Below are 24,675 nucleotides of genomic sequence, written 5' to 3'. Positions count from 1 at the left end.
TGCCAGTTGTCATTTGTGCATGTCACATGTGTACAGGTTATCAACGGTATTGATAACATTCTAACATGACAAAGTACAAGGCGTTGCTGGAACGCCTTTCTACCGTAAAGGCAAAGAATAGCATGCAATAATGTGCGTACGTGCATGCGTGCTATCCGCAGTTCTCACAATGAAAAGCTTTACAAGACATTGCTCAAAGCGCTTAGGAATAAATGTGTGTGAGTGTGTGTGCAGCTCGCCTCAGGACTAGGACTGTGAATGAAATGGTGCAAATAGCAATTCCAAACTGTGGCAAAATAGAAGTGCTATTGCTTTCCATCACACCACTAGCTGTATTAAGAGCTTGAGGTCTTCACTGGGCAGTCCGTGGGGAAGGAGACAAGTCAATTTAGATGCCTTGAAATATCAAGGCCTCAATGAGAGCATTGGGTTTACTTGCTGCCTTTGTTGTGATTTTGTTTTCCCCTTTCTTGGTAGGAGTATTCTATCTGGGATTATTATTTTCTTGATGTTACCTTTTCTCTATACATTACTGTATCTATTTGATTATTTAACCCATTCAGGCCGGGTACACATTTTAGTGTATGGGAGGGGCTTACAGTACATGTACAGTATGTAGCAAAAAACATGTTTTTGTAGGCTAATTTCTGATTTAGGCCTAACTATAGGTTAGGCCTAAATGGGTTAAAGCTGCAATACATAATACTTTTAGTGAAGGACAACGTATTTTAACCAATATGGTAGAGTATATGTTGATACAATATTGCTACAACACAGCTGCTGCCTTGGCTCAGCAGTCAAAGGTTTGGCGCTTGTGAGCCGAGTTTGACATCTTACAGATTGCATCTTTAAATGCCATTGCTGTGACTGCCATCTATGTCCTTAGTTATACGTATACTTTAAGGGTGAACCCTCTATGCCCTCGTGAAGATCAGTTGCCTGTGGTACAAACATGTCGACTTTAATGTAGGGCTACACTCTACAATAAAGGATTTTTTTTAAACATATTGTATTTTCCTTCCTGGTGGCATCTTTGAGTGCCTTGGATCTACAGCATGTGTCTTACTTAGACATGCCTGCATTTCTTAAGAAGTTAAGACTCCCACTTGAGTGCTTGGTTTCCTTTCCCCTGGGGTAAAAAGAAACCCAAAACCCAAGATAAAACATTTTAAATCCCTCAGCCAATCAAAGATATCTCTGCACGCCTCTCAAGGATTCACATTTTTGAATGTGCGCGTCCAGGGACAGTTTACTGTAGTTAGACCCCACTCAATCTGGCCCATCAGGATCAAATCTAGGGCTGTCACAATTATTACATAATCGTCTAATCGCAATTATTTGACATAATCGCAATTATTTTGTCATAATCGTCATAATCGTGAATGCTGAAAAATTTTCATACATTTTCAGAAATAGTGGAAATAGCTCATCTAGAAGCTCACAACGCAGAGCTTGTAGATTGGCTATTTCCACTATAAATGTTATTTTTTAAGTAGTAAGTTGTCAAATATGTCAGTAATGTCTTTGTGTATTTATTTTGTGCATCTTCAAAGCCTAAAAGCCAAACAGAAGTGTTTTTGTCGTTGATAATGTAATTATCAACGACAAAAACACAATTAAATCGTTAATAGCAATTATTTGAGTGACAATCAATCGTCATGTAAAATTTCATATGGTGACAGCCCTAATCAAATCAAAGACACATTCTTTTCTCTGTTGTCTCCCCTGCACTAGCTGTCTCTCCCTCAGCTTACTTTCTAGAACAAAAACAAAACAACCCTGCAACTGTATGAGGATAATGTTGGCAGAGATACGCGATAACTGAAGCCTCATATACACCTATACTTCATCATTCAAATATATCACCCAAAAATATCCAGGGTATTCACGCTTAAGTGGGAGAGAGAGTGTTGAAAACGAGGGAATTGCTGGAGAGAGAGAGAGAAAAGGGATGAGAGAGCATGTGAGAGGGGGGAGACAGCTGTGGAAGACAAATGAGGAGTGGGAGACCTGATAAGCTCAGAGTGACAGAGGGATGAAAGTTGTAAAAATTGTGAATTTCAGATACGCACATCCCTGTGGGGGACGAATGCTGACGATGCATGATACTTGATCAAGCTGTGAGGACATAATGACTACACTATCTGGCATGAAAAAGAAAAATGATTCTTAACATCACAACCGTTACTTTCTTTCTACTTTTACCTGACTTTAAAATCTGCAGTGTTCATTTAAATATGTTAACATATGGAGACTATAAAAGCCTCATCGGGGTTAGACCTACTGTGGCTTTTTTTCTTTTTCAATCCCCCCCTCGGAGAGATGCTGAAAACCTTGGGGACAGACATGAATGAGACCCGGATAAAATCATTCACCATATTATACAGATACAAGGAGAGAGAGGTAGTTCAACACACCTAGGCAACACAGGAGCGTTCCCTTCAAATAGTGGTTACCAAACTTTTGAGGCGCCCCTGAGGCACTCTACATTCTGCTGAGCAACATCCTGCACTGTGGGGGAAGAATAGAAAAACTTCCATTTAAAATATGGCATATTAGCATATTTCACAGAAGGCATAAGCTGATGCAAGGTGACAATTATGGCTTTTGCGGCTTCTCCTCACTCAAGAAGCCTTCCCTTGCACCTGCATGCAGTTAGTATATGTATATATATATATATATATATATATATATATATATATATATATATATATATATATACATTAATGGCTTGCATATGCAGGATTATTATGTTACCGCAATATGTAATGACCCTGCACAATTCACACAGTTCATGTACAGTAACCTCCTCGTACTGTACAAATTAGACACCGTGATAATATAATGAATTGTAGTTGCACTACTAGGGTGCTTGTGTTTATTTAGATACTGTATGAAGCACTGATTGTAATGGACACATTATTTATTTTTGCATTGTTGATGCTTCTTGTTTATCTGTTTGCCTTGTGCATTGCGACGCGTTGTGAGCTTGTAGATCGGCTATTTTTAAATAGACTAGGTATAAAATAGGGCTAAAGTCGTTAAAGTATGTTTTACAAGATTATAATTTATACCTGCAAAGTAACTAGTGACTAAAGTTTTCAAATAAATGTAGTGGAGTAAAAGTACAATATTTGGATCCGAAATGTAATGGAGTAGAAGTAAAAGTATTGGAAATTGGAAATACTCAAGTTAAGCACAAATACCTCAAAATTGTACTTAAGTACAGTACTTAGGTAAATGTACTTACACCACTGGGGACAGCCCTATGCCAATCAACTACCTTTTGCATTGCCTTTCCTGCTTGTACATCCTCCTCGTTGCATGCACATCACGTAATAAGAAGAATGTTAAACGAGTTAACGGCATGACTGAGGCACAGCAGGCAAAGGAACGACCGACAAGGAAGAGAGAGGGAGGATGTAAAGAATGTAGTGACGGAGAGATGAGGGCAATAGAAATGAAATGGTAGCTACACTGCACAGCAGTGTTAAATTGTCGAGAGAGAAAATGGGACTGGTGAGAAAAATAAGATGCGGGGCGCCGGGGCCGTAAAGACGTGAGAGCCAAAGAGATGCGATGAGAAATGGAAGGAAGACAGAGATTGAGGGAAACAGGCAGGGAATAGAGTGAGAAAATGAGAGGAAAAAGGAGCAAAAGGGTGTTATAGAGGAGTTTGAAAGGTTTGGGAGAGAAATGGAGGGAGCAGAGCGGCGGTGGTGGGAGTGCAGATGAGTGAAGGAGGCATTACAGCTAAAGATGGGAACGGATGTGAGAGAATGAATGAGTTTAAAGAATGGGAAAGCAGTTACAGGGGGAGTGAGGGAAAGATAATTGAGAGAGAGACAGAGACAGATAATCTAATTAGGTGTTTTTGTTTGCAGCTGTGTGGGGGTATTAATATTAATACTATAACAATAATTCAGCTGCAGGGAGGGTACTTTTGCTGTCTTGGGGATATGCATACTGTATGCTTTATGCCAGGGGTCTTCAACGTTTTCAGGCCAAGGACACCTTAGTTGAGAGAGAGATATCGATGAAGCAGGGACCCCCACAACCTGCTCATAGATTCCATCCATAGTTTCATCGTTTGACAGCACAATCACCTCCAGTAAGGGCTGGATTCGTGTCAATTTGTGTTTTCAGATATTTAACCACTTGAACAGTCAATACTTAATAAACTTGACGTTTCACATGTACTGTACTTAGTCGGCTCTTTTCCCCCTCTACACCAAAGCTCTTTGCAAAAAATAGGCGATCTACAAGTTCACAATGCCTCGCAGGGTTCAAGTTGTTAATATAAAAAGGATTGGAAGATTTGGAGGACCCTCTGTAGTAACTCTGAGGACCCCCTCGGGGTCCCGGACCCCCTGTTGAAGACCCCTGCTTTATGCTCATAATGTATCTGATTGCAAGTAAGAAACTTTAAGCATGCCTTCTCCTATGCACCTGCCAGGCACTCAAAAGAGTTATTTTTCATGTAATGAGATTAACATAATCCCATTGTCTCCTGACCCTTTGTGTGTGTGCTATCTTGCCTGTGACTGTCTGACTGAGAATGAATGAATGTGAAGCCTACACTTTGTTGCACGGCGGTGTCAGTTGAAGGTGATCGATGATTCAAAGCACTGGAATGAACAACGACTGCTCAGCGGTTAAAATGTATGTTTTCATCAGTCACTGGCACTGCATATGCTTTGTAGGGGTCATTTGAGGTGTGCATCCAAACAGACTGTATATTTAAGAACAGTGGGAAGACAAAACAAAGTGTTAACTAGAAAGATGCAATTGGAAATTTCAAGTGTGGATGCAGACGTGACTTTATTCTGCAGCAAGCTAACTGTCAATACTGGAGCCAGCACCAGCAAGCTAACTGTCAATACTGGAGCCAGCACCAGCAAGCTAACTGTCAATACTGGAGCCAGCAGCACTCCCATGACTCTGGTTAGTGTGGTAATACTGGAGCCAGCAGCACTCCCACATGTCTCTGGTTAGTGTGGTAATACTGGAGCCAGCACCATGCACTCCCAAATGTCTCTGGTTAGTGTGGTTGAGCACCACTCCCAAATGTCTCTGGTTAGTGTGGTTGAGCACCACTCCCAAATGTCTCTGGTTAGTGTGGTTGAGCACCACTCCCAAATGTCTCTGGTTAGTGTGGTTGAGCACCACTCCCAAATGTCTCTGGTTAGTGTGGTAATACTGGAGCCAGCACCATGCACTCCCAAATGTCTCTGGTTAGTGTGGTAATACTGGAGCCAGCACCATGCACTCCCAAATGTCTCTGGTTAGTGTGGTTGCCCCAAGGGCAACACACTGTAGTTCTGTGGAAACTTTATTTTCACTGGATAAACTTTTCCGCTGCCATTGGAAATTGATGGAAACCACATGCAATTGGACATTGAAGGAAAAACATTTGAGGAGTAGTGCTGGAGTATTGGTTGAGCTTCACATGACAGTTAACATGCTGCAGAATATAATCACGGCAACCACACTTGCTCACAACGCTGCGAGGCCTTGTGAGCTTGTAGATCGGCTATTTTCAGCAAAGAAATTTGGTGCAGAGGGGAAAAAGAGCAGACTAAGTACAGAGTGAAAGGTCAAGTTTATTAATTATTGACGGTTCAAGTGGTTTAATATCTGAAAACACACATTGACATGAATCCAAAATACAATGATTGTGTTGTCAAACAATGAAACTATAGAATCTATGATAAGGTTGTTCGGGGGTCCCTGCTTCATCTCTCTCTCAACTAAGTGGACCTTGGCCTGAAAACGTTGAAGACCCCTGCTGTAAGGATCTGAACAATCACCTAGAAATGTATAGCAAAGAGAGCAAGACAAGCAGTAAAGCAATGGTCACTGGCACTGCTCGTGTCTTCATTGGGCATGAAAATGAGCACAATGGATTATTATTAAGTCACTGGAAGAAATATGTTGACCCATGAAATATGCATATCAACATTATCCTTTTCTTTTCACCACTGAATAATATTTAAGCCCTTTCAAGTGCTGCCTGACCCAGTTCTACTATAATATAATACACACTTTGAATCTTCTTGTCTGAGGCAGGCCTTATAAACGCATGCCAAAACCTCTGATAAGCCTGTCAAGTTGTTTGGATTGATGGGCTCCTGAGGATCAACCCTTCACTGCTTTGCATTTCATGTATACTGTATATGGAACTGCTTTGCATTAGATAAACACAGCATACCATACGAGAGGCATGAAATCTAGCCACAACGGACCCCCTACTGTGTTTGACATATCTATGCAATTCAGCCCAAGAGGGGATGTGCGTGCGTGCGTGTGGAGGCGCAAGACAATTTGCTATCCAGACAATAAATAGGCAACCACAGTCGCAATTTCTCAGAATTGCATCTTTCTAGTTTTACACCTGATCTACAAAGAAAAGGTGAGAGGAGGATTGAGAGGTAGAGGAAGAGAGATGTGCGTATAAGAGAGAGAGAGAGAGAGAGAGAGAGAGAGAGAGAGAGAGAGAGAGAGAACTGTGTCAAGGAGGCGTGATTATGGATCCCACTGAGAAAGATGGATAACCACGCCCCGGACTCATTTTTGAAGCTTGTGATTGGCTGAACCGGACGTAGGGAGCGCTCCGTTGTAGTCACTTGGACCGCGCGAGGTACACCAAAACCCAATTATCATTGCGTTTATCGTGCACTTGCCCAGGCCTGCGATTGCATTCACCACGGCTTCGTAACTCGCGCGGCCGGCCCTGGCCCGCTCTTCGCGGGTCCGCTGGCCTTCGCGCCGCTTGCAATGTCGTGGACAATAACGAAAACGAGCGCTCTATGCTGTTTCCATCCATCTTTACCAGTGGGGTCCATAATCAGGCGTCAAGGAGAGGTGGAGACAAGAGCTACATTTCCTGTTACCGTGTGACAAATATAAAGACATTAGAGCATCATTCTTCCTTCAAATTAAAGAAAAATATGACGAATTTGATTCCACCATTAATAAGTCAGCCCTTCAATATGTTCTGGGAGAACAGCAGTCTACTCTAAATGCCCTTTTTGGCTGCACAATACATTATGTGTGGAGTTGTCATCAACTGAGGGACATCTGGATAAACAAAATCACTATTAATGCATAGTAGTATTATCTTTGTATCATTGTTGGTTATTCACTTGTTTTCATTATTACTATCATTATTGTTAGGATGTTTGTTGTTCAGTGGCATCCATACGCAACGTTATGATTTGTTCTATTATGTTATATGTTTGCTTTGGCAATGAAAGATACATTTTATCATGTCAGTAAAGCTTTTGAAATTGAATTGAATTGAATTAAATTGAATTGAATTGAGAGACTGCAGAATTAATCATACTGTAACAGTTTTCATTTATAATATTGGAACAATTATCAATATGTAAGCAAGCATGCAATGTCTTAATGTTTTCAACAATCGTGTAATTCTGCCTCATCGTGAACTGCCAAGTATGGTTCATATGCAATGATGTCTGGTGATCGTGGTAAAGAGATATTCCATGGTCGTGCAAATTTACACAAAATAATACTAATACTAATACTAATATAAACAATGTAAATGAATGTAAAGCATACAGGAGAATGGTCTGAACTGCTTGTTCTACAGCAGGGGTTCTGGTCCCCCCTGAGGCACTCTACCTCCTGCTGAGTACCCCCAGAACTACAGCACAAAGATGATAATAATAATCTAACATTTAGCATACATTAGCATACATAGTAACAGAGGGCATCAGCTGGTAGGTGGTAGGTTATACATTGCGTGCGTGCGTAGATCAGAAGATCAAGCAGTGTTGAAGTGCCGAAATGTGAAGCAAATCAGTAGTTCTCACACGTTCAAGATTTTTCAAAGAAAGAATTCAAAAAGGGGATCTCTGATAATTAAATCAAAGAAGAGGACCTGCACACTGACAAGAACTTGCAAAAACTGTTGCTCTTTATTTTGTCGTAGACCTTCACCAGGACAGACAATGAGTCACCTGAGTCAACTGACGCAGGTGGAGGACCTGATAGCCTGTTTCAAACACCTTTCTTTAAAGGGGCCCCACCATGAATTTCACATTTTTCATTTTTTTTCTTGTTTTTTGGTCACCCAGTATCTCTTTCAGCCCAAAATAACCCCATTCATTAACTCTAAGCTTTGCCTTTCATTTCAGTGATTTTCGGAATGGGCGTGACTACTCTTTTGAAATCGGGCCCCATTCTATGTCACAGGGGGCTCATTTCCTATTGGGCCCCCTCGAAAAGTGGGCGGTACTTTTTTGGGAGGCTATATTTTATTGAGACTATATATGAGGTGGAACCATGAGGAAGTGGTGCTAAAATTGAAACGATACAGAGAAGATTATGATTGACTCTACATGGTTCTCAACTTGGTTCTGTAATATTATCTGTATTGTTCCAATTTTTAGCCCAAAGACAGTGCAATTTTTTTTACCGCGCGATAAGAGTCTTGCGTTAACGTTCGTTAACGCCGATATCGAGAGTTTTGCATCCATCTATTTACAAGATTCCCATGATGTAAAAGTTGTTAGTCAGGCTTGAATTAATGCATTTAGACTAATTCATATTCATAAAAAATATTATGTTAATACAGTATGTAGCCCTGACCTTTAGCCCATAGAACTTAACCATAAAATGTTCCCTTTCTCATGAGAAACACCCTGTACCCGAGAGGTGTTTTTTTTTTCTTTTTTTTTCTAGTTTTACTATTCTCTGCGGACTTGGTCCACATACACGCCTACACAAATGCACCCACACATGCATGTTGCCATGTTCAGACATACACACAACACAGACTAATATACTGTACAGGCAAAGTGAGATATCTTCACATACACATGATATACTGTACACCAAAAACACAGGCAAAAACAAAGCACAAATGGAACGCTAGGAAAATACATGCCCACACATGTGCACATACTGTATAGGGTTAGGGCACATACACAGCTCCACACGGTTTCACAGGGAGTAGGCTATACTGTACAGGCTTGTGATTAATGGCATGGTCAAATATAGCCAGGCCCATTAGGAGGTGGTGGGTCTGTCTGTGTATATGTGCTAGTGTGTACATTTGTGGGGCGTGCACTCGTGTGTGTGTGCGTGCGTGCGTGCGTGCGCGCGCGCGTGTGTGTGTGTGTGTGTGTGTGTGTGTATAGCTTGTGTGTGAGTGTGTACCACATATGCATGGCTCTGTGCAAATGAATATGTGCTGTATGTGTTTCAGTGTGTACAACACAAGGCTCAACCGAGGCAGGTGGAGGTAGGAGGTAGGGGGTGGGGCGAAGATGAGATGGGGAATCTGAAGACACCCCCATGCACACAGGGGTGTCGCACCAAATTCTGGGCCCTGGGTACAAGGATTCATGAATGTTCTTCATAGGGGGACGGGGCTTAACCTATTTAGACTGGGAAGTGGGAACGCATTATTACGCATTATTTTGCTATTATAACTATTGAAAAATAGCAGATATACAAACTCACAGCGTGGCACTGAGTGCCGCGCTGCGAGCTTGTTGATCTGATATTATTGATTTTCTTTTTAAATATCAGTGGTATCAATACCAAAATGATATCTATTTGGCCACGGACCACCATCTCAAAATATTTAGTACCAGGGCCGACCCAGAAGCAACATTTGAGTTACAAATGTTCGCTTAAAAAATATTCAAAGATTTGCACACATTTTCACGACTTTTCAAAAATAGCTTGTATATCTGCTATTTTTCAATAGCTAAAGCATAAAAGAGTTAAGGCCCCTCCACCTTGGACCCTAGTAAGCTAGTCACGCTCAGGCCCGTTGAGAACTCTAATCTCAACTGGTATATAGTTGTTATGTGTAGCGCAGTGGGTAGAACATAGCAGCACCTGGGACAACGCACGCTACAGGAATGCTAATGCTAAACATATGTACCCACTTGTGGGCTGTGCGTTAGAATATGCCAATTAAGCTCTGTCTATTGCATAGCCTTAAAGAAATGAACGGTCGGCGTGAATGTAAGCCAGTACATGCAGGAGAGTTAGGATAAATATTCCTGCAGTATAATAGCTTTCACCGTAGTAATACCAAGGAGTCAGGACATTATTTTATGCTTTGTTGGGTCAAATCCTTTGGTGGCTGTAGTGACAAACCAAGGTAAAACCTAATAAGAGACTTTGCTTCACTGTCTGCAATGATAAGCAAAGGGGGGGGGGGGGGGTGAAACGCAGCAGACAGGAGAGGAGAGCAGCTGGGTGAGACGAGAGCAGAGAAAATGAGGAGCCAACTGAGGGGAGGAGAGCAGAGGAGAGACTTACAGAAAACACACAATGTGAGGGAAATAAAACACAGGAGCAGGAGCCAGGAAACCAGAGGAGAGTAGCAGGGGTGTCACACAAGTATTCACTCACATGTTGTGCTTTAACTATTGAAAAATAGCAGATCTAAAAGCTCACAGCGCTGTCACAGAGTGTCGCGCTGCAAGCTTGTGGATCTGCTATTATTGAAAAGTCATGAAAATGTGTGCAAATCTTTGAATATACAGTATGTATCTAAATATTTTGAGATGGGGGTCCGTGGCCAAATACATATCATTTTGGGGGTCCTTCACATGAAAAAGTTTGAGCACCACTGAAATATTCAGACTCTCCACGAATGCTCACGATTTTTCAAAAATAGCAGATCTACAAGCTCGCAGCGTGACACTCGGTGCCACGCTGTGAGCTTGTATATCTGCTATTTTTCAATAGTTAAAAGCATAAAATGTGAGTGAATCCTTGTACCCAGGGCCCAGAATTTGGTGTGACACCCCTGCGAGGAGGAGGTTGAAGTGTCACGTGATAAAAGCAGAGGAGGAAATGAGGTGACAGGTGATAAAAGGAGAGGAGAGGAGAGAATGAGGTGTCAAGTGAGGAGATGAGAAGAGAGGACCGGACAGGAAAGGGAACGGAATAGGTTAAGAGCAGGCACATGCACACATAGACATCAAAGGGGGCTTGAGCCCCTGCCCTTTTATCCGTCTGTAAAAAGTGCCCTCTCCAGACCATGAATGCAGTTTTTACTATGGTGAAAGAAACCCAAATGCCCTCTTTCCATGCCATACCTGAAGGCGACATTCAAGAGAATTGACTTGTCCAAACTCTCCTGAACTTGAATGCAGCATCTTATGTTGTAAAAACTGCCCTCTCTGTGTCGAAATCCATGCCGTTACGCCACATCTCCAGTCAAGCACCGAAAATAGCCGACCTCCAAGCTCACAACACTTGGAGGTCTGCTGTTTTCGATATATTTCCCCCCAAAAGGCCCTTTTAGAAATGTCATCCCCTGCCTCTCTAACATTCTCTGAAAGTCCCTGGTTAAGATTAAGGAAGATGAGAGGAGAGGAGAGGAAAGTGGGTGACAAGCGAGGTGAGGGGAGGTGGTGGGAGACAGGCAGAAAACACAACCATTAATGGCTGCCATAAAACGCCTGCTCCATGAAGAGATGATATTAGACTAGCAAATATTGTCCTCCCCTCTGCCCTCGCTCTCCTCCCCTTCTTCTCACCACGATGTAACTCCTCCTCTAAACCAGTGGTTCTCAACCTGTGGGTCGGGGCCCCTAGGGGGGTCCCCAAATTATTGTGGGGGGTCCCCAGATGATTAACTTAATGTGCAACATCGTTTTCAACACAGTAAACAAACCAACATAAAGTTTAATTAGAGGGTATCTGCACATTTCTAAAGTGACAATTTAATGACTGAACATTATGTTAGAGGCAGAAATTGTGAAAATATTTTCACAATAGAACCGTGTTACACAAAATGTTGTGCCTCAACTCTTATTGCTTGTATGGTGGGGGGGTCCCAAGTTAAGATATGATTATTTTGGGGGTCGCGGCCTGAAAACCACTGCTCTAACCCCCCCCCCGCTCCTCTTCTTTGCAACAACTATAACCCTCTCCCCCTGTGTGTGTGTGTGTGTGTGTGTGTGTGTGTGTGTGTGTGTGTGTGTGTGTGTGTGTGTGTGTGCGCGCTCACTCCGCAATCCGCTCAGGTTCGTTGATCAGAGTCGACAGCCAAAATAAAATAAAAATACAAGTTATTTGCTGCGTGTCCGAAACACTTTCTCCTTTGCCACAATCGTTCCCAACACAAAACGCCTACTGTCTGCGGTAACGTGAGCCGCGAGCCTCGGCTCGATGGACTGCTAGTCTAGCCTACTATGTTACAAATGATGCCATCTAAGTTTCCTTTTTATGGTTGTCCCTGCAGTACCACCGCATACCCCTAGGGGTACACGTACCCCCATTTGAGAAACACTGGTATAATGAATAGTTAAATCATGTAGGACAGTGGCAGTTTAATGACAAGAACACGGCTCACCAGTGTGACCTTGATGCAACCATTTTGCATAAGAAGACACATGAAACTCCAGAGAACGGAGGACTCTGACACGAGGGAGGGGGAGAAATTACTTTCCCCCCCGCCATTATTCATTCATGAACTGCTAACATGTCACGGCAGAAACCCCCCTCTCCCCGTACAGTATGTCTCTATACATAACAGAGAAACCCCCCTCTCCCCATACAGTATGTCTCTATACATAACAGAGAAACCCCCCTCTCCCCGTACAGTATACTCTATACATAACAGAGGACCATAATGGGTTCGACACACATGCACTGACAAGGCAACAATGCATTAATGCTACCCAGGGGTGTCGCACCAAACTCTGGGCCCTGGGTACAGGATTCACTGAGGGCCCCCCATGAATGTTCTTCATAGGGGGAGGGGGTTTAACCCATTCAGACTGGGAACGCATTATTACGCATTATTTTGTGCTTTAACTATTGAAAAATAGCCAATATAAAAGCTCACAGCTTGTTGAAAAATCGTGAACATTTGTGTAAGTCTTTGAATATTTCAAATCCTTCTAAGGTTTAACCTTTTCATGTGAAGGACCCACAAAATGATATGTATTTGGCCACGGACCCCCATCTCAAAATATTTAGTTCCAGGGACACAAATGTTCGCTTTAAAAAAATACATATATTTCAAGGCTTTTACGATCTACGAGCTCGCAGCGCGGCACTCGGTGCCACGCTGTGAGCTTGTATATCTGCTATTTCTCAATAAAGTATAAAATAATTCCAGGCCCCTCCACCTTGGGCCCTCGTAACTCAGTCCCACTTTCCTCCTCCTTGTGACGCCCCTGAACGCTACCGCCTGTCTTCTCTCTGTCTCACACTCGCCTTGTAGTTACCTGTGCATAAAATAAAGCATGCACGTAGACATACAATGCATGATCCCTTTCTCTGCATGTACACTACACACATACAGTGCACAACGCTGCACGCGTGTGACTGTGCACACGAGCGTGTGCGCGCGCACACACACACACACACACACACACACACACACACACACACACACACACACACACACACACACACACACACACACACACACACACACACACACACACACACACACACACACACACACACACACACACACACACAAAGGTGAGTCTGCAGCGTCACACATCATATCACAGCGTTCAGAGAACATGCACCTCGATGGCTCTGAAATCGATGGCTCCAAATCCCCTTTCAGAGAACGGTAAACAGCTTTTATCTGTATGAGAATAGGAATGTAAAGCACACAGGGCTTAATCCCTGAGCTTTATTCAATATCATACTGCCTGCAGGTTGAAGTAGAGAATATAGGTGCTTGTGTATTGTATGCGTGCATGCTGGCTTATGTGCATGGGTGTGCGTGTGTGTGTTATAAAACGTACTTCCTGTTGTTACACTTTGTGTCTGGTTGTGTGTGTGTGTGTGTGTGTGTGTGTGTGTGTGTGTGTGTGTGTGTGTGTGTGTGTGTGTGTGTGTGTGTGTGTGTGTGTGTGTGTGTGTGTGTGTGTGCGAGCGTGTGTGCATGTTGTCAACAGACTTGAGGCTCATTATGTTTACTTCATATCAAGTAAAAAAACTAAAAACTAAGTAGGGTCGAAATAAGTGTCAAATAGCTCTATATTCTGATAGTAGGGGAGAACGGGGTATGAACCTGTGGGTAAGATGAACCACCCCCATGTCTTTAAAACTATACACATGAGTTGTCATTTGACCTTAAAATAAGAACACAACCGACAACCATCATTTCCACCTGGCTGTGGAGTTGACAGACACATGGGCAAAGTGGCAAGCATATTTCTACACAAAAAGGTTTTTCTTTTCTTTTCTTTTCTTTTTTCTTTTGCTGGTCGAAGTTAATTTTTTACTTTTACGGTGTAATTATTTTTATACACTTTGGCAGCCGAAATAGAATGGCTTGTTGATAGATTAGCCGTGAAATTTCTATTATTGTATTATGATCTGAACAGCATTCATTTTACAAGACCCATCAGCGCAATATCATGTAATCTTTGTCCTTTTCCCCCCATCACGATCCCCCGTTGTAATCTCACCACAGTCACCAGCGAAATGGTTCAATCTGCATTGGCATAGAGTGCCGGTTCTGGCCACGGCATCTTCTCCCTGTGCGTTTCGCGTGCGCGATCCGTGCACGTAGATGTGGGCGCATATAATCCTCTTCGTATGTACCTTCCATGTGAACATTTTCATTAGCTTAGCCCCTAGCACTCCAGCTATGCTAATGCGATCGTCTAAACAGAAAGTGGATGGGAGCTGGGAAGGTTTTGCAGGGAAAGGACTCAACGTCACTTCCGGTTCATGTCAGAGGAGCCATGCTCTATCGATGGACGAGCGGTTACTAGGAAAGGTTAGACGATCGACAATTTTCGGATAAAAATCATTTATTTCGTTTGTAATGACCCAGTACGGAAAATTCCGGTCTGGCTGAGACTCCTTGCACAGAAGTCCGGTTTAATCCGGTTTTAATATGGGCATCTCCATACGGCTGAGAAAGAGTTAAAGCAAATGTACCCAGGTCTTAACTTATATATCATGGATGTTGGTGATATTCCAATGTATAAAACTATGTGAATCATTTAGCTAAAGATGAGCCTTAAGCATCAAGCTAGCCAAGTTTAGTTAGAATGGTGGCCTTGGGACAAGATGAACCAAATGCCTTGGGGTAAATTGAACCAATTATCCTAATATGAATCATTATTCATATTTTCATTAGGTCTTTGCTACTCAAATTATGCTGAATGATCTTTCAATTGATGAATACTGTACACTCATTTAAAAGAAGTTTTCAATATTATATTAATAATTGCAAATATTAAAAGGTTCTGAATAACTTTATTTAATTGGTTTTAATAGTTTTTCTTATGGTTTAAATAACCGTAAGAAAATAAATAAGACTATTTGGAAAAGGGAAATGTGTTATAAAAATAACAAATGTGTAACTAAATATATGTCTCTCATCTCATTAAAATAAAGAATACAGGGTTCCTTAATAAAAAGGAGAGGGAATATAAATTACAGTCAATGTCCAAATGTAATTCTAACAGTTATTCATAAATCAGAAAACAGACCATCACAGACTATCCTTCCACCACATGCAGTTCATAAACATCTCGCAGCGGCTGAACAGAATCTTGTTAGATTCGGTTCAGTCCCAGCACAATGTTTATGAACACTGACAAGCACAACACTATGACTCATACACCTATAATTACATTCACTTCTCATGGCTGCTGGGACTTTATGCTGCTGCTAATGCAGTGTGTGTGTGTGTGTGTGTGTGTGTGTGTGTGTGTGTGTGTGTGTGTGTGTGTGTGTGTGTGTGTGTGTGTGTGTGTGTGTGTGTGTGTGTGTGTGTGTGTGTGCGTGAGTGTGTGACTGTCTTTCTGCCTGAGTGTGTGTGAGCGTGCACGTGTCTTTGTCTTTGTCTGTGTCTGTTGCTACTGTATGCGTATGTTCATGTGTGGTCATTCATTAGTGGCAGTTGACTAGCTCCCCTCATTTGTGGGAATGTCTGGTGTTGCTGTTCGACTGCCTGTAATTGTCTCTGTTGTTGCACTACAACCTCTTCCATACAGCAACAACCGAGGCCAGCTCCACCCATCCATCCATCCATCCATCCATCCATCCATCTATCTCTTCATTTCACCTCTCACCCCGCTTGAGTCCTCATTCCCCTCTTATATTTCTCATCTTCTCTCTGACCACCTTCAGTTCTGCTGTCTTTCGCTGACACCACAGTACAATTCTGTGATACTTGAACTCTGAGAGTCCATTTTTATACTTTAAACAAGTTAAATTAAAATTCTGGATTTTACTCTCACTAAAATCCTAAATACTCATTTTCACTTTTTGACCAGGCCCCGACTGCCATGTTTACATGGGTTCGGGCAGAGCGACTTATTTCCCTACAACTAAACCATCATTCAGATTTCACAAACAAAGTGCTTAATAAAGTCTCACACCTGTCTAAATATGGTACAGAATTCTATAATTACCCGTATTGTTTGTGTTCTTTAATAAGAAGCATTTTTATCCGAGCGCTGTCTGTTTATCTCAATGGGGTTGGTGTGCATGGGGAACGCCAGGAAATACATGGGAAAACAGAAAGCGATCGGATAAAAGAACACAGAGGATACGGATAATTATAGAATGCCGTAACGTATTTAGACAGGTGTGAGACTTTATTAAGCACTTTGTGAAAACTGAATGTTGGTGTATTTGTAGGGAGTTAATTAAGTCGCTCTGCCCGAACCCATGTAAACACGGGAACATGACGATCGGGGCTTGGTCTCTACGACCATACGTGAGCTACGAAAAAAAATTGCTTTGAGAAACCTGGCAATTGTCTATAGGATGTTTTCCTCAATGCCACTCTGTGACACCGCAGCTATGGCTGACTGCGCCCTCTACAGGGGAGTTCTCAGGAAAACGGTCTATAAGTAAACTACTGCTGAAAGTAGCAGGGTTCTAGCGCCTACGAATATTTTGGGACGCAGCAGAACTGTCGCCAGAACTGGTATTTATGAACTGTAAAATACATACATAAATACATTTCCAGTGCGTCATTTTGATACACGTGTCGGGGGCAGACACTCGCAAATGAAAATACAGTGTTTAATAGTGTTTATGAAAACACATTTATGTGTTTGGATATTGTGAAAATATACCAGTGAAAGATTGAATCATTCATTTCATGTCTCTTCCTCTTTCTTGCATGTGTTTCTGAGCATGTGTAAATGTGTGTGAGTGAGAGAGAGAGAGTGTGCATGTGTGTGTGAGTGAGAGAGTGTGCATGTGTGTGTGAGTGAGAGAGTGTGCATGTGTGTGTGAGTGAGAGAGTGTGCATGTGTGTGTGAGTGAGAGAGTGTGCATGTGTGTGTGAGTGAGAGAGTGTGCATGTGTGTGTGAGTGAGAGAGTGTGCATGTGTGTGAGTGAGTGAGAGAGTGTGCATGTGTGTGTGTGTGTGTGAGTGAGAGAGTGTGCATGTGTGTGTGTGTGTGTGTGTGTGTGTGTGAGAGAGTGTGCGTGTGTGTGCGTGTGTGTGTGAGTGAGAGAGTGTGCATGTGTGTGTGAGTGAGAGAGTGTGCATGTGTGTGTGAGTGAGAGAGTGCATGTGTGTGTGTGTGAGAGAGTGTGCGTGTGTGCATGTGTGTGTGAGTGAGAGAGTGTGCATGTGTGCGTGTTCTCATCTGTATTCTGTCCGTTGCAGTGCAGGTAGTGTAATGACAAGCAGCAAAAGGCCAAGGAGTCACAGCTCCACTCAACTGCTGAATGCAGGCACGTGCACACATAGACATCACAGGGGGCTTGAGCCCCTGTCCAAACTCTCCTGAACTTGAACGCAGCATCTTATATTGAAAGAATTGCCCTCTCTGTGTAGAAATCCATGCCGTTACGCCACTTGATTATGCTTAGTTCACTGTGGTATCAAGCACCGAAAATAGCTGACCTCCAAGCTCACAACGCGTCGCAGCATGACACGTTGTGAGCTTGGAGGTCTGCTATGTTCTATAGTTTCTCCCCCAAGCCCTTTTAGAAATGTCAGCCCCTGCCTCTCTAACATTCTCTGCACGTCCGTGGCTGAATGCCTGCTGACGTCAGGCTTTAGTGGGTGCACCACGTACGCACGCACGCACGCACACGCACGCACACGCACGCACACGCACGCACACGCACACACACACACACACACACACACACACACACACACACACACACACTCTTCCTTCCCCCATGTTCCTGTGTCTCTCCTCCTTCTCGCTTTCTCCCCCCCCCCCCCTTCCTAATTTACAATTCTCTCTACCCCTTGTCATTCTGTCTCTCTCCGGCTTTACAAGGTTTAACAGCTCCAGAGCCCTCCATATACAGTTACCTGGACACATCCACCTCTCTCTCTCTCTCTCTCTCTCTCTCTCTCTCTCTCTCTCTCTCTCTCTCTCTCTCTCTCTCAGGGACGTGCAGAGAATGTTAGAGAGGCAGGGGCTCAAATTTCTAAAAGGGCCTTTTAGGGAAAATATTGAAAATAGCAGACCTCCAAGCTCACAACGTGTCGCACTGCGAGCTTGGAGGTCGGCTAATTTCGGTACTTTATACTTGATATGTGGCGTACAGCTTGGATTTCTACACAGAGAGGGCAATTCTTTCAACATAAGATGCTGCATTCAAGTTTAGAGATTTTGGACAAGACAATTTCTCTTGAATGCTGCCTTCAGGTAATAGGCAAATAGGTCATTTGCATTTCTTTCACCATAGTAAAAACTGCATTAATTGTCTGAAGAGGGCACTTTTTACAGACAAGTAAAAGGGCAGGGGCTCAACCCGTGCACACATGTCTATGTGTGCACGTGCCAGCTCCCCCCCCCCCCCCCCCTCCTTTATTTCCATCCACAGTGCTGCATGGCTCACCTGGTTCTTTCATTCATTGCATTATTTTGTCTTCCTCTTGCAATGCTCTCTCCGTGTGTCTGTCTCTACATTTCATCTGTCACTCTTTCTCTTCTACACTGTCTTTTCTCTCTCCTAGCACAGCACGCATCACTCCTCCTCCTCTCCAGCTCCTTGCCCTCTCCCTTTCTGTCGATGACAACACAGTTCACTCCCGACCTTTCCACACAAACGCGCAAGCGCTCGCTCACACAAACACACGCACGCACGCACGTACGCACACACACCACTCCCCCCTCCCTCTCTTCCAAGGTCTCTCACGATGCATTTCTCTGCAGTGCACTTTTCTATAAACCTCTGCTGTCTTGTATTTATGGGGACCTATGAATGAACAGGCTTAAATACCTGACACACACACTTCAAGGGGACCTCATTAATAACATCTGCTTTTCCACGACCATGGTAAAACTAATATATCCTTCTGAGGTGGCGTATATATATATTTTCATTAAGGAATGAAAACATCTTTTTACTAATAAAAAAACACAAATGTCACACGTTTGTGACAGAAAAAGAACACATGTTTTGTTCTAACTTTCTTTGCAGAACAACAGTTCAAGAGCTTCAGCCATCGGTCGGCGTTGAAAACAAACTGATATTATTTATTTATTTAGAGACCTGTTCCCAGCTCTGCTACAGCATGAGACAGCAGTAGGGATGGGACGATAAGCGATACCGATATTATCGTTTATCGTGATAAAAAAAAAACACTCAGGATAATCCTATCGTGGAGATTTAATTTGTGATATTAGTGATATCGTCCTCCATCATGCACTGGGATCAATTCACCTTTTATTTGCCGAGCTGCATATCCGGTACCACTTAAAGCCTCTATGGTAAAAGGTACTCATAATATACATACTTGATAGTCTTTTTTTCACTCTCTATCAAATGTCTTTGCCAAAAAATAGACGATCTACAAGCTCACAACGCGTCACAACGCGACGCGTTGTGAGCTTGTTGATCTGCTATTTTTTGGCAAATGTTCCACCCCAGGATAATGGATTTTGATTATCGTGATAATATTGTAAATTTCTTTGGTCACAATAATTGTGATATGACATTTTCATATCGTCCCATCCCCAGACAGCAGTGCAGAGTCTCTGAAGAGCTGAACCACCTATGGTCACAGTTTACAACCTGGAGATAACAACTGTTGTTTCCTTTTCCCTTTTTTTTTTTGGTAAACTGCTTCATCAGGAATGAAATGATGAGAACAAGCAGCAACCAGGGTCATAAAAGATAACAAGAAAAACACTTCTAATAGAATATTTTACAGCATAAAGAAAACAACATTGCATTATTAGATGTTGCTGCTCTGCTCTTAAAAAGAAAGAAAACAGTTTCTTCTTTCTTTTCAGTTAAAAGAGAACTGACAACAGGCTCATTACGTTTTATATCAGTTCTTAGCAGATTTTATGCTCTAGTACCAGATGAGGCTTGTCTTGAAGCCGGTTAAAAGAATCGTAAACACAGCTGATTACAATCCATTATGTACCACTGATTCTTATCCATAGTTATACCCATATAGTATTGTCACCCATGCATGATTTATAGTTACTTTATGTGTAATGGGACTATACTTTGTTCTAGTTTCTAACCACTGATCATCAATAACCAATGAAAGCAATAATAAGAATATAAGTATATCTCTCTTCAATAAGTTATTAAGTAGGCCTGAATATTCTTCCCAAGAACACAGATCTCTTCTTGATATTTAGAAACAGCCACAAAATGGTGTCTCTATTCACCAACTAACTGACAACAGTTGGTGAAGTTAATAATGCTCACATTCACATTCCCTTTTTTGCAAATGGATATGTTCAGTTCAACATAAATCAAAATCCATGTTCCATCCATCCATCGATCCATCGATCCATCCATCCATCCATTCATCCACCCATCCATCCATCCATCCATCCATCCATCCATCCATCCATCCATACCTCTTACCTTTTCCGCTGACTGTGCCGTGCCAAAGAAGATTGGTATGAAAGCCAGCCACACGATGCAGGTGGTGTACATGGTAAACCCAATGGGCTTGGCCTCGTTAAAGCTCTCCGGGACCCCGCGAGTCTTTATGGCGTACACAGTACACGTGACCATCAGCAAGATGCTGTAGCCCAGCGAGCAGATGATCTGTAGATCCGAGATGTCACATTTTAACACCCCCCGGGCCAGGCTGGGGTTGATGGTTTTCTGCTCGTCATAGTCAATGATGGTGTTGGGCGGGTCCACCCCGAACCAGATGAACACCCCCAGCAGGTGCACCGAGATGAGGCTGGAGGTGATGGCCAGCTGGGAGGTGGGGCTTATTAGCCTGGGAGCCGTCACCGACTTCTTGCCCTCCTCGAAGATGCGATAGATGCGATTGGTCTTGGTGAGCAGTGCGGCGTAGCTGATACACATCCCGAGACCCAGGAAGATCCGGCGGAAGGAGCACACGCCCACGTCCGGCTCGGCGATCATCAGGAACGTGATGATGTAGCACAGGAAGATCCCCGTCAGGAGCACGTAGCTCAGCTCCCTGCCCGACGCCCGCACGATGGGCGTGTCGTTGTACCGCACGAAGGTGGTCATGACGAAGATGGTGGCGACGATCCCGATCATGGCCAGGAAGACCGGGATCACGGCCCAGGGCGAGTGCCACTCCAGTTTGATGATGGGTATGGGCTGGCAGGCGGTGCGGTTGGCGATGGGTCTCATGTTGTAAGAGCACAGCTTGCAGGTGAACTCGTCGTACTGGTACTGGTAGCCGTCACACGGCTCGCAGTGCCAACAGCAGGGCATGCCCTTCACCACCTTCTTCCTCTCGCCGGTTTTGCAGGGCAGGCTGCACACAGAGCTGGGGATTTCCTGCTCGCCTCGGGGCCACTGCATGTCCTCGATCTAGAGAGATCAGAATCAGATTCAGAAAGCTTTGCACAAGAAAGGCTATAACTTTTTACCTGCATACACATAACACTGCAATACAAAGGATAGAGTCAAAATGCATATTATCGAAAAATCTAAGATGGGAAATCAAGACTGCACTGAGTCTAAACGGCACAAGGAATATATCGTCGTGTCCAAAACCGTTTGTTTTGTATTTATCATTTAAAAAATGAACTAAACTAGTGAAAACAGCCGGACTCCATATTTCGCCTTAACAATCCTCACCATCACCATTGATATAGCCTTTCCTATAGCACCACCATTAGAATTCAAGATTGAGCAACTGCGTGGTGTGTTTTTCACAAGCTTTTGTTTTCCCATAGTCTGGATGGACACTCTTCGACTGACTAGGTTAACCATCCAACCAATGCTATAAACGTATCACTAAGTCAGTCTTTGCATCCGTGGTGCAAGTTGCATTTACAGCTTGAAGCAGATAACTCGGTCATGCACGCATGTTTCCACATTGGGAGGGAAGGGAAGGGAAGGGAAGGGAAGGGAAGGGAAGGGAAGGGAAGTCAGTCAGTCAGTCAGTCAGTCAGTCAGTCAGTCGGTCGGTCGGTCAGTCAGTCAGTCAATGGGCTCTATTTTGATTTTCTTAAGTACCAGCTCTTATGCCTTAACCCATTCTGAGCCCACCAAATTAACGGATTATAATGTCCAGAGTGCCTCTCGCTGGCTCCATTAACGGCCATTATCTTATTTTGAAGGCCAGAAGTCCACAGCGTAAACACTTCCGGTCTGACGTCATCGCGTCCTTCACCGGAATCGATCATTGTTTACGTGGTGTCATGGCGGATCGGATCGATGCTTTTCAACATGTGTTTTATAAGCGAGCATCTATTGCCATCTTCGCTTCTAAAGTGTTGTTTTGAGATAATGGACATTAAAGATGAGATCCCCCGTCTGCCTCAATGTTATGGGATTACTATTTTGTGCTTGTGGATCCGTGATGATGATAAATCAGCGACGGAGATCGGCTCGAGACCTTCCGCCATTGTACACGGTAGGATAACCGCCGTTACAGTAATATATTACTTTTCGCGAGATATCTCGGGATTGGCACTCGAAATACTCGAGTACATTTCACGAGATATCTCGGGAATGGCACTAAATCGGGTAAGTTAAAGGCCTGTCCATACTGTCTCCGACCACCTTCGTCGGAAAGGTCCGGTTCAACTACAAAATGTCATCACTTGAATCTTCTGCTTCTGAAAAGCATTATCCCGAATTAGAGTTCGGAAAGCTGCATGTCGGAAAGACGGAACTCTTCGACGAAATGTTTGGTGGTCGGAGACAGTATGGACAGGCCTTTAAGTTAAGGCAGAAGAGCTCTAATTTAAGACAATCAAAATACAGCCCATAACCCCATATTAGCTGTCTCACAGTCTGGCAAAAAGGAACTTATTAAATGAAAATACTGTATCATGAACTTATATTGGTCAAAATGGGACACAGCAACAGAAGCACAGCAACAGCATGTAGACAAACAGTCTCTCTGGAAGAGGACTGTGCTCTCAGTCACATTGTCTAGTCTTCTAGTTTAGTGCAAAGCGACAGTTTGCTCTGGCTCTGGTGTGGGTGTATGTTTGCCCAAGTGAAAAGGTCTCATTGATTTGACAGCAGCAGTATGACTGCTGCTAATGAGTAATGAACACACTGTTAGGGAGAACATCAATAAGGGTAAATTCCATGTGTATCACATCACTTGTCTGAGAAGACACAACAATTACAGCTGAATTAAGTGACTGAAAGGGCATTCTATCTTACAGCATTTTGAGTTAACCTTTCTCTGAAAAGTTGAATTCTTTCTCACTCTCAGTGCTATAAGTACACAGTCAATCTGTATAAGAACACCAGCTAAATGCCACAAACAATACTTCACCAAAACAAGCATTGCAGCACAGGGACAGTTTGTGTTATTCTGTCTAAATAATATTTTATATATTATATGTGTGTATTCTGACAAGATAACATCGACAAGATATCACTGTTGGGAAACCTTTATAACTCATCTTCCAAGTCATGTATTTTTAGGTACCAATGAGCCAGGTATTTCAGCAGTTATTGGGATTATGTGGCAGAAGGATTTAAAATGACTTGGAACATCTGGTGCAGTTTTAGGAATGTGAATGAAATAGTATTTGCAAAGTATCATCCTGAGTGGTTGCATAACTCCATAGTTTAGGAAAGACTTAAACATTGATATTGGATCTTAACCGTGTGAACCGCTGAGAACGTTTTCTGGGGGCGAGTGTTTGACAAAAATTGCAGATCTAGAAGCTGACAACACATCGTAACCTAACATGTCGAGATTCGGTGTAGAGGAGAAAACGAGTGGGACAAGTATAGATCTCTAGGGAACCTTAGTGAACAAAGTTTACGGTTGACCGAGGTATATGCAGGGGTGTTGCACCAAATTCATGTATGTTTTGTAATGATAATCAAAATCTACTTTTCAAATAATTGCAGAGGAGTAAAGACAGGGGGGAACGCTGACATTTTGAAATACTCTGGTAAAGTAAAGATACCTTAAAGATTGTACAGTACTTGAGTACAGTACTTGAGTACATTTACTTAGTCACTTTACACCAGTGGTTCTCAACCTTTTAACTGGGGACCCCCCCCCCCCCCCCCCCACCTGACGAGCACTAAGAGTTGAGGCATTACATTTTGTATAACATGGTTCTATTGTGAAAATAACAGATCTACTGTACATGCATTGCTCACAAGTGTGTGAGCTTGTAGATCAGCTATTTTCACAGTTTCTGCCTCTAATATTTGACAATTTGGCCAATGTTTAACTTGTCATTTTAGAGGTATTAAGAGTCCTTAAATTGTCCTTAAATGTGCAGATAACCTCATATACACTTAAACTTTATGTTGGTTTGTTT

The 24,675-nt window shown here is 42.9% G+C and overlaps 1 protein-coding gene across 1 annotated transcript in view; it reads right to left on the bottom strand.

Moving 5' to 3' along the window:
- Positions 1-24,675, bottom strand: part of LOC308287454 (metabotropic glutamate receptor 7-like) — a gene marked incomplete at both ends in the record, with an annotated part of 249,076 nt that overhangs the window by 23,472 nt on the left and 200,929 nt on the right. The window contains one exon of the mRNA XM_080728627.1: positions 20,801-21,736. Within this exon, the coding sequence (XP_080584753.1) occupies positions 20,801-21,736 (936 nt within the window). The remainder of the gene's footprint in view (positions 1-20,800; positions 21,737-24,675) is intronic.

Source organism: Nannobrachium achirus, assembly GCF_963921795.1.
Source record: "Nannobrachium achirus genome assembly, chromosome: 6".
In the NCBI taxonomy this organism is placed as follows: domain Eukaryota; kingdom Metazoa; phylum Chordata; class Actinopteri; order Myctophiformes; family Myctophidae; genus Nannobrachium; species Nannobrachium achirus.
This window is presented reverse-complemented; position numbering and strand designations above follow the sequence as displayed.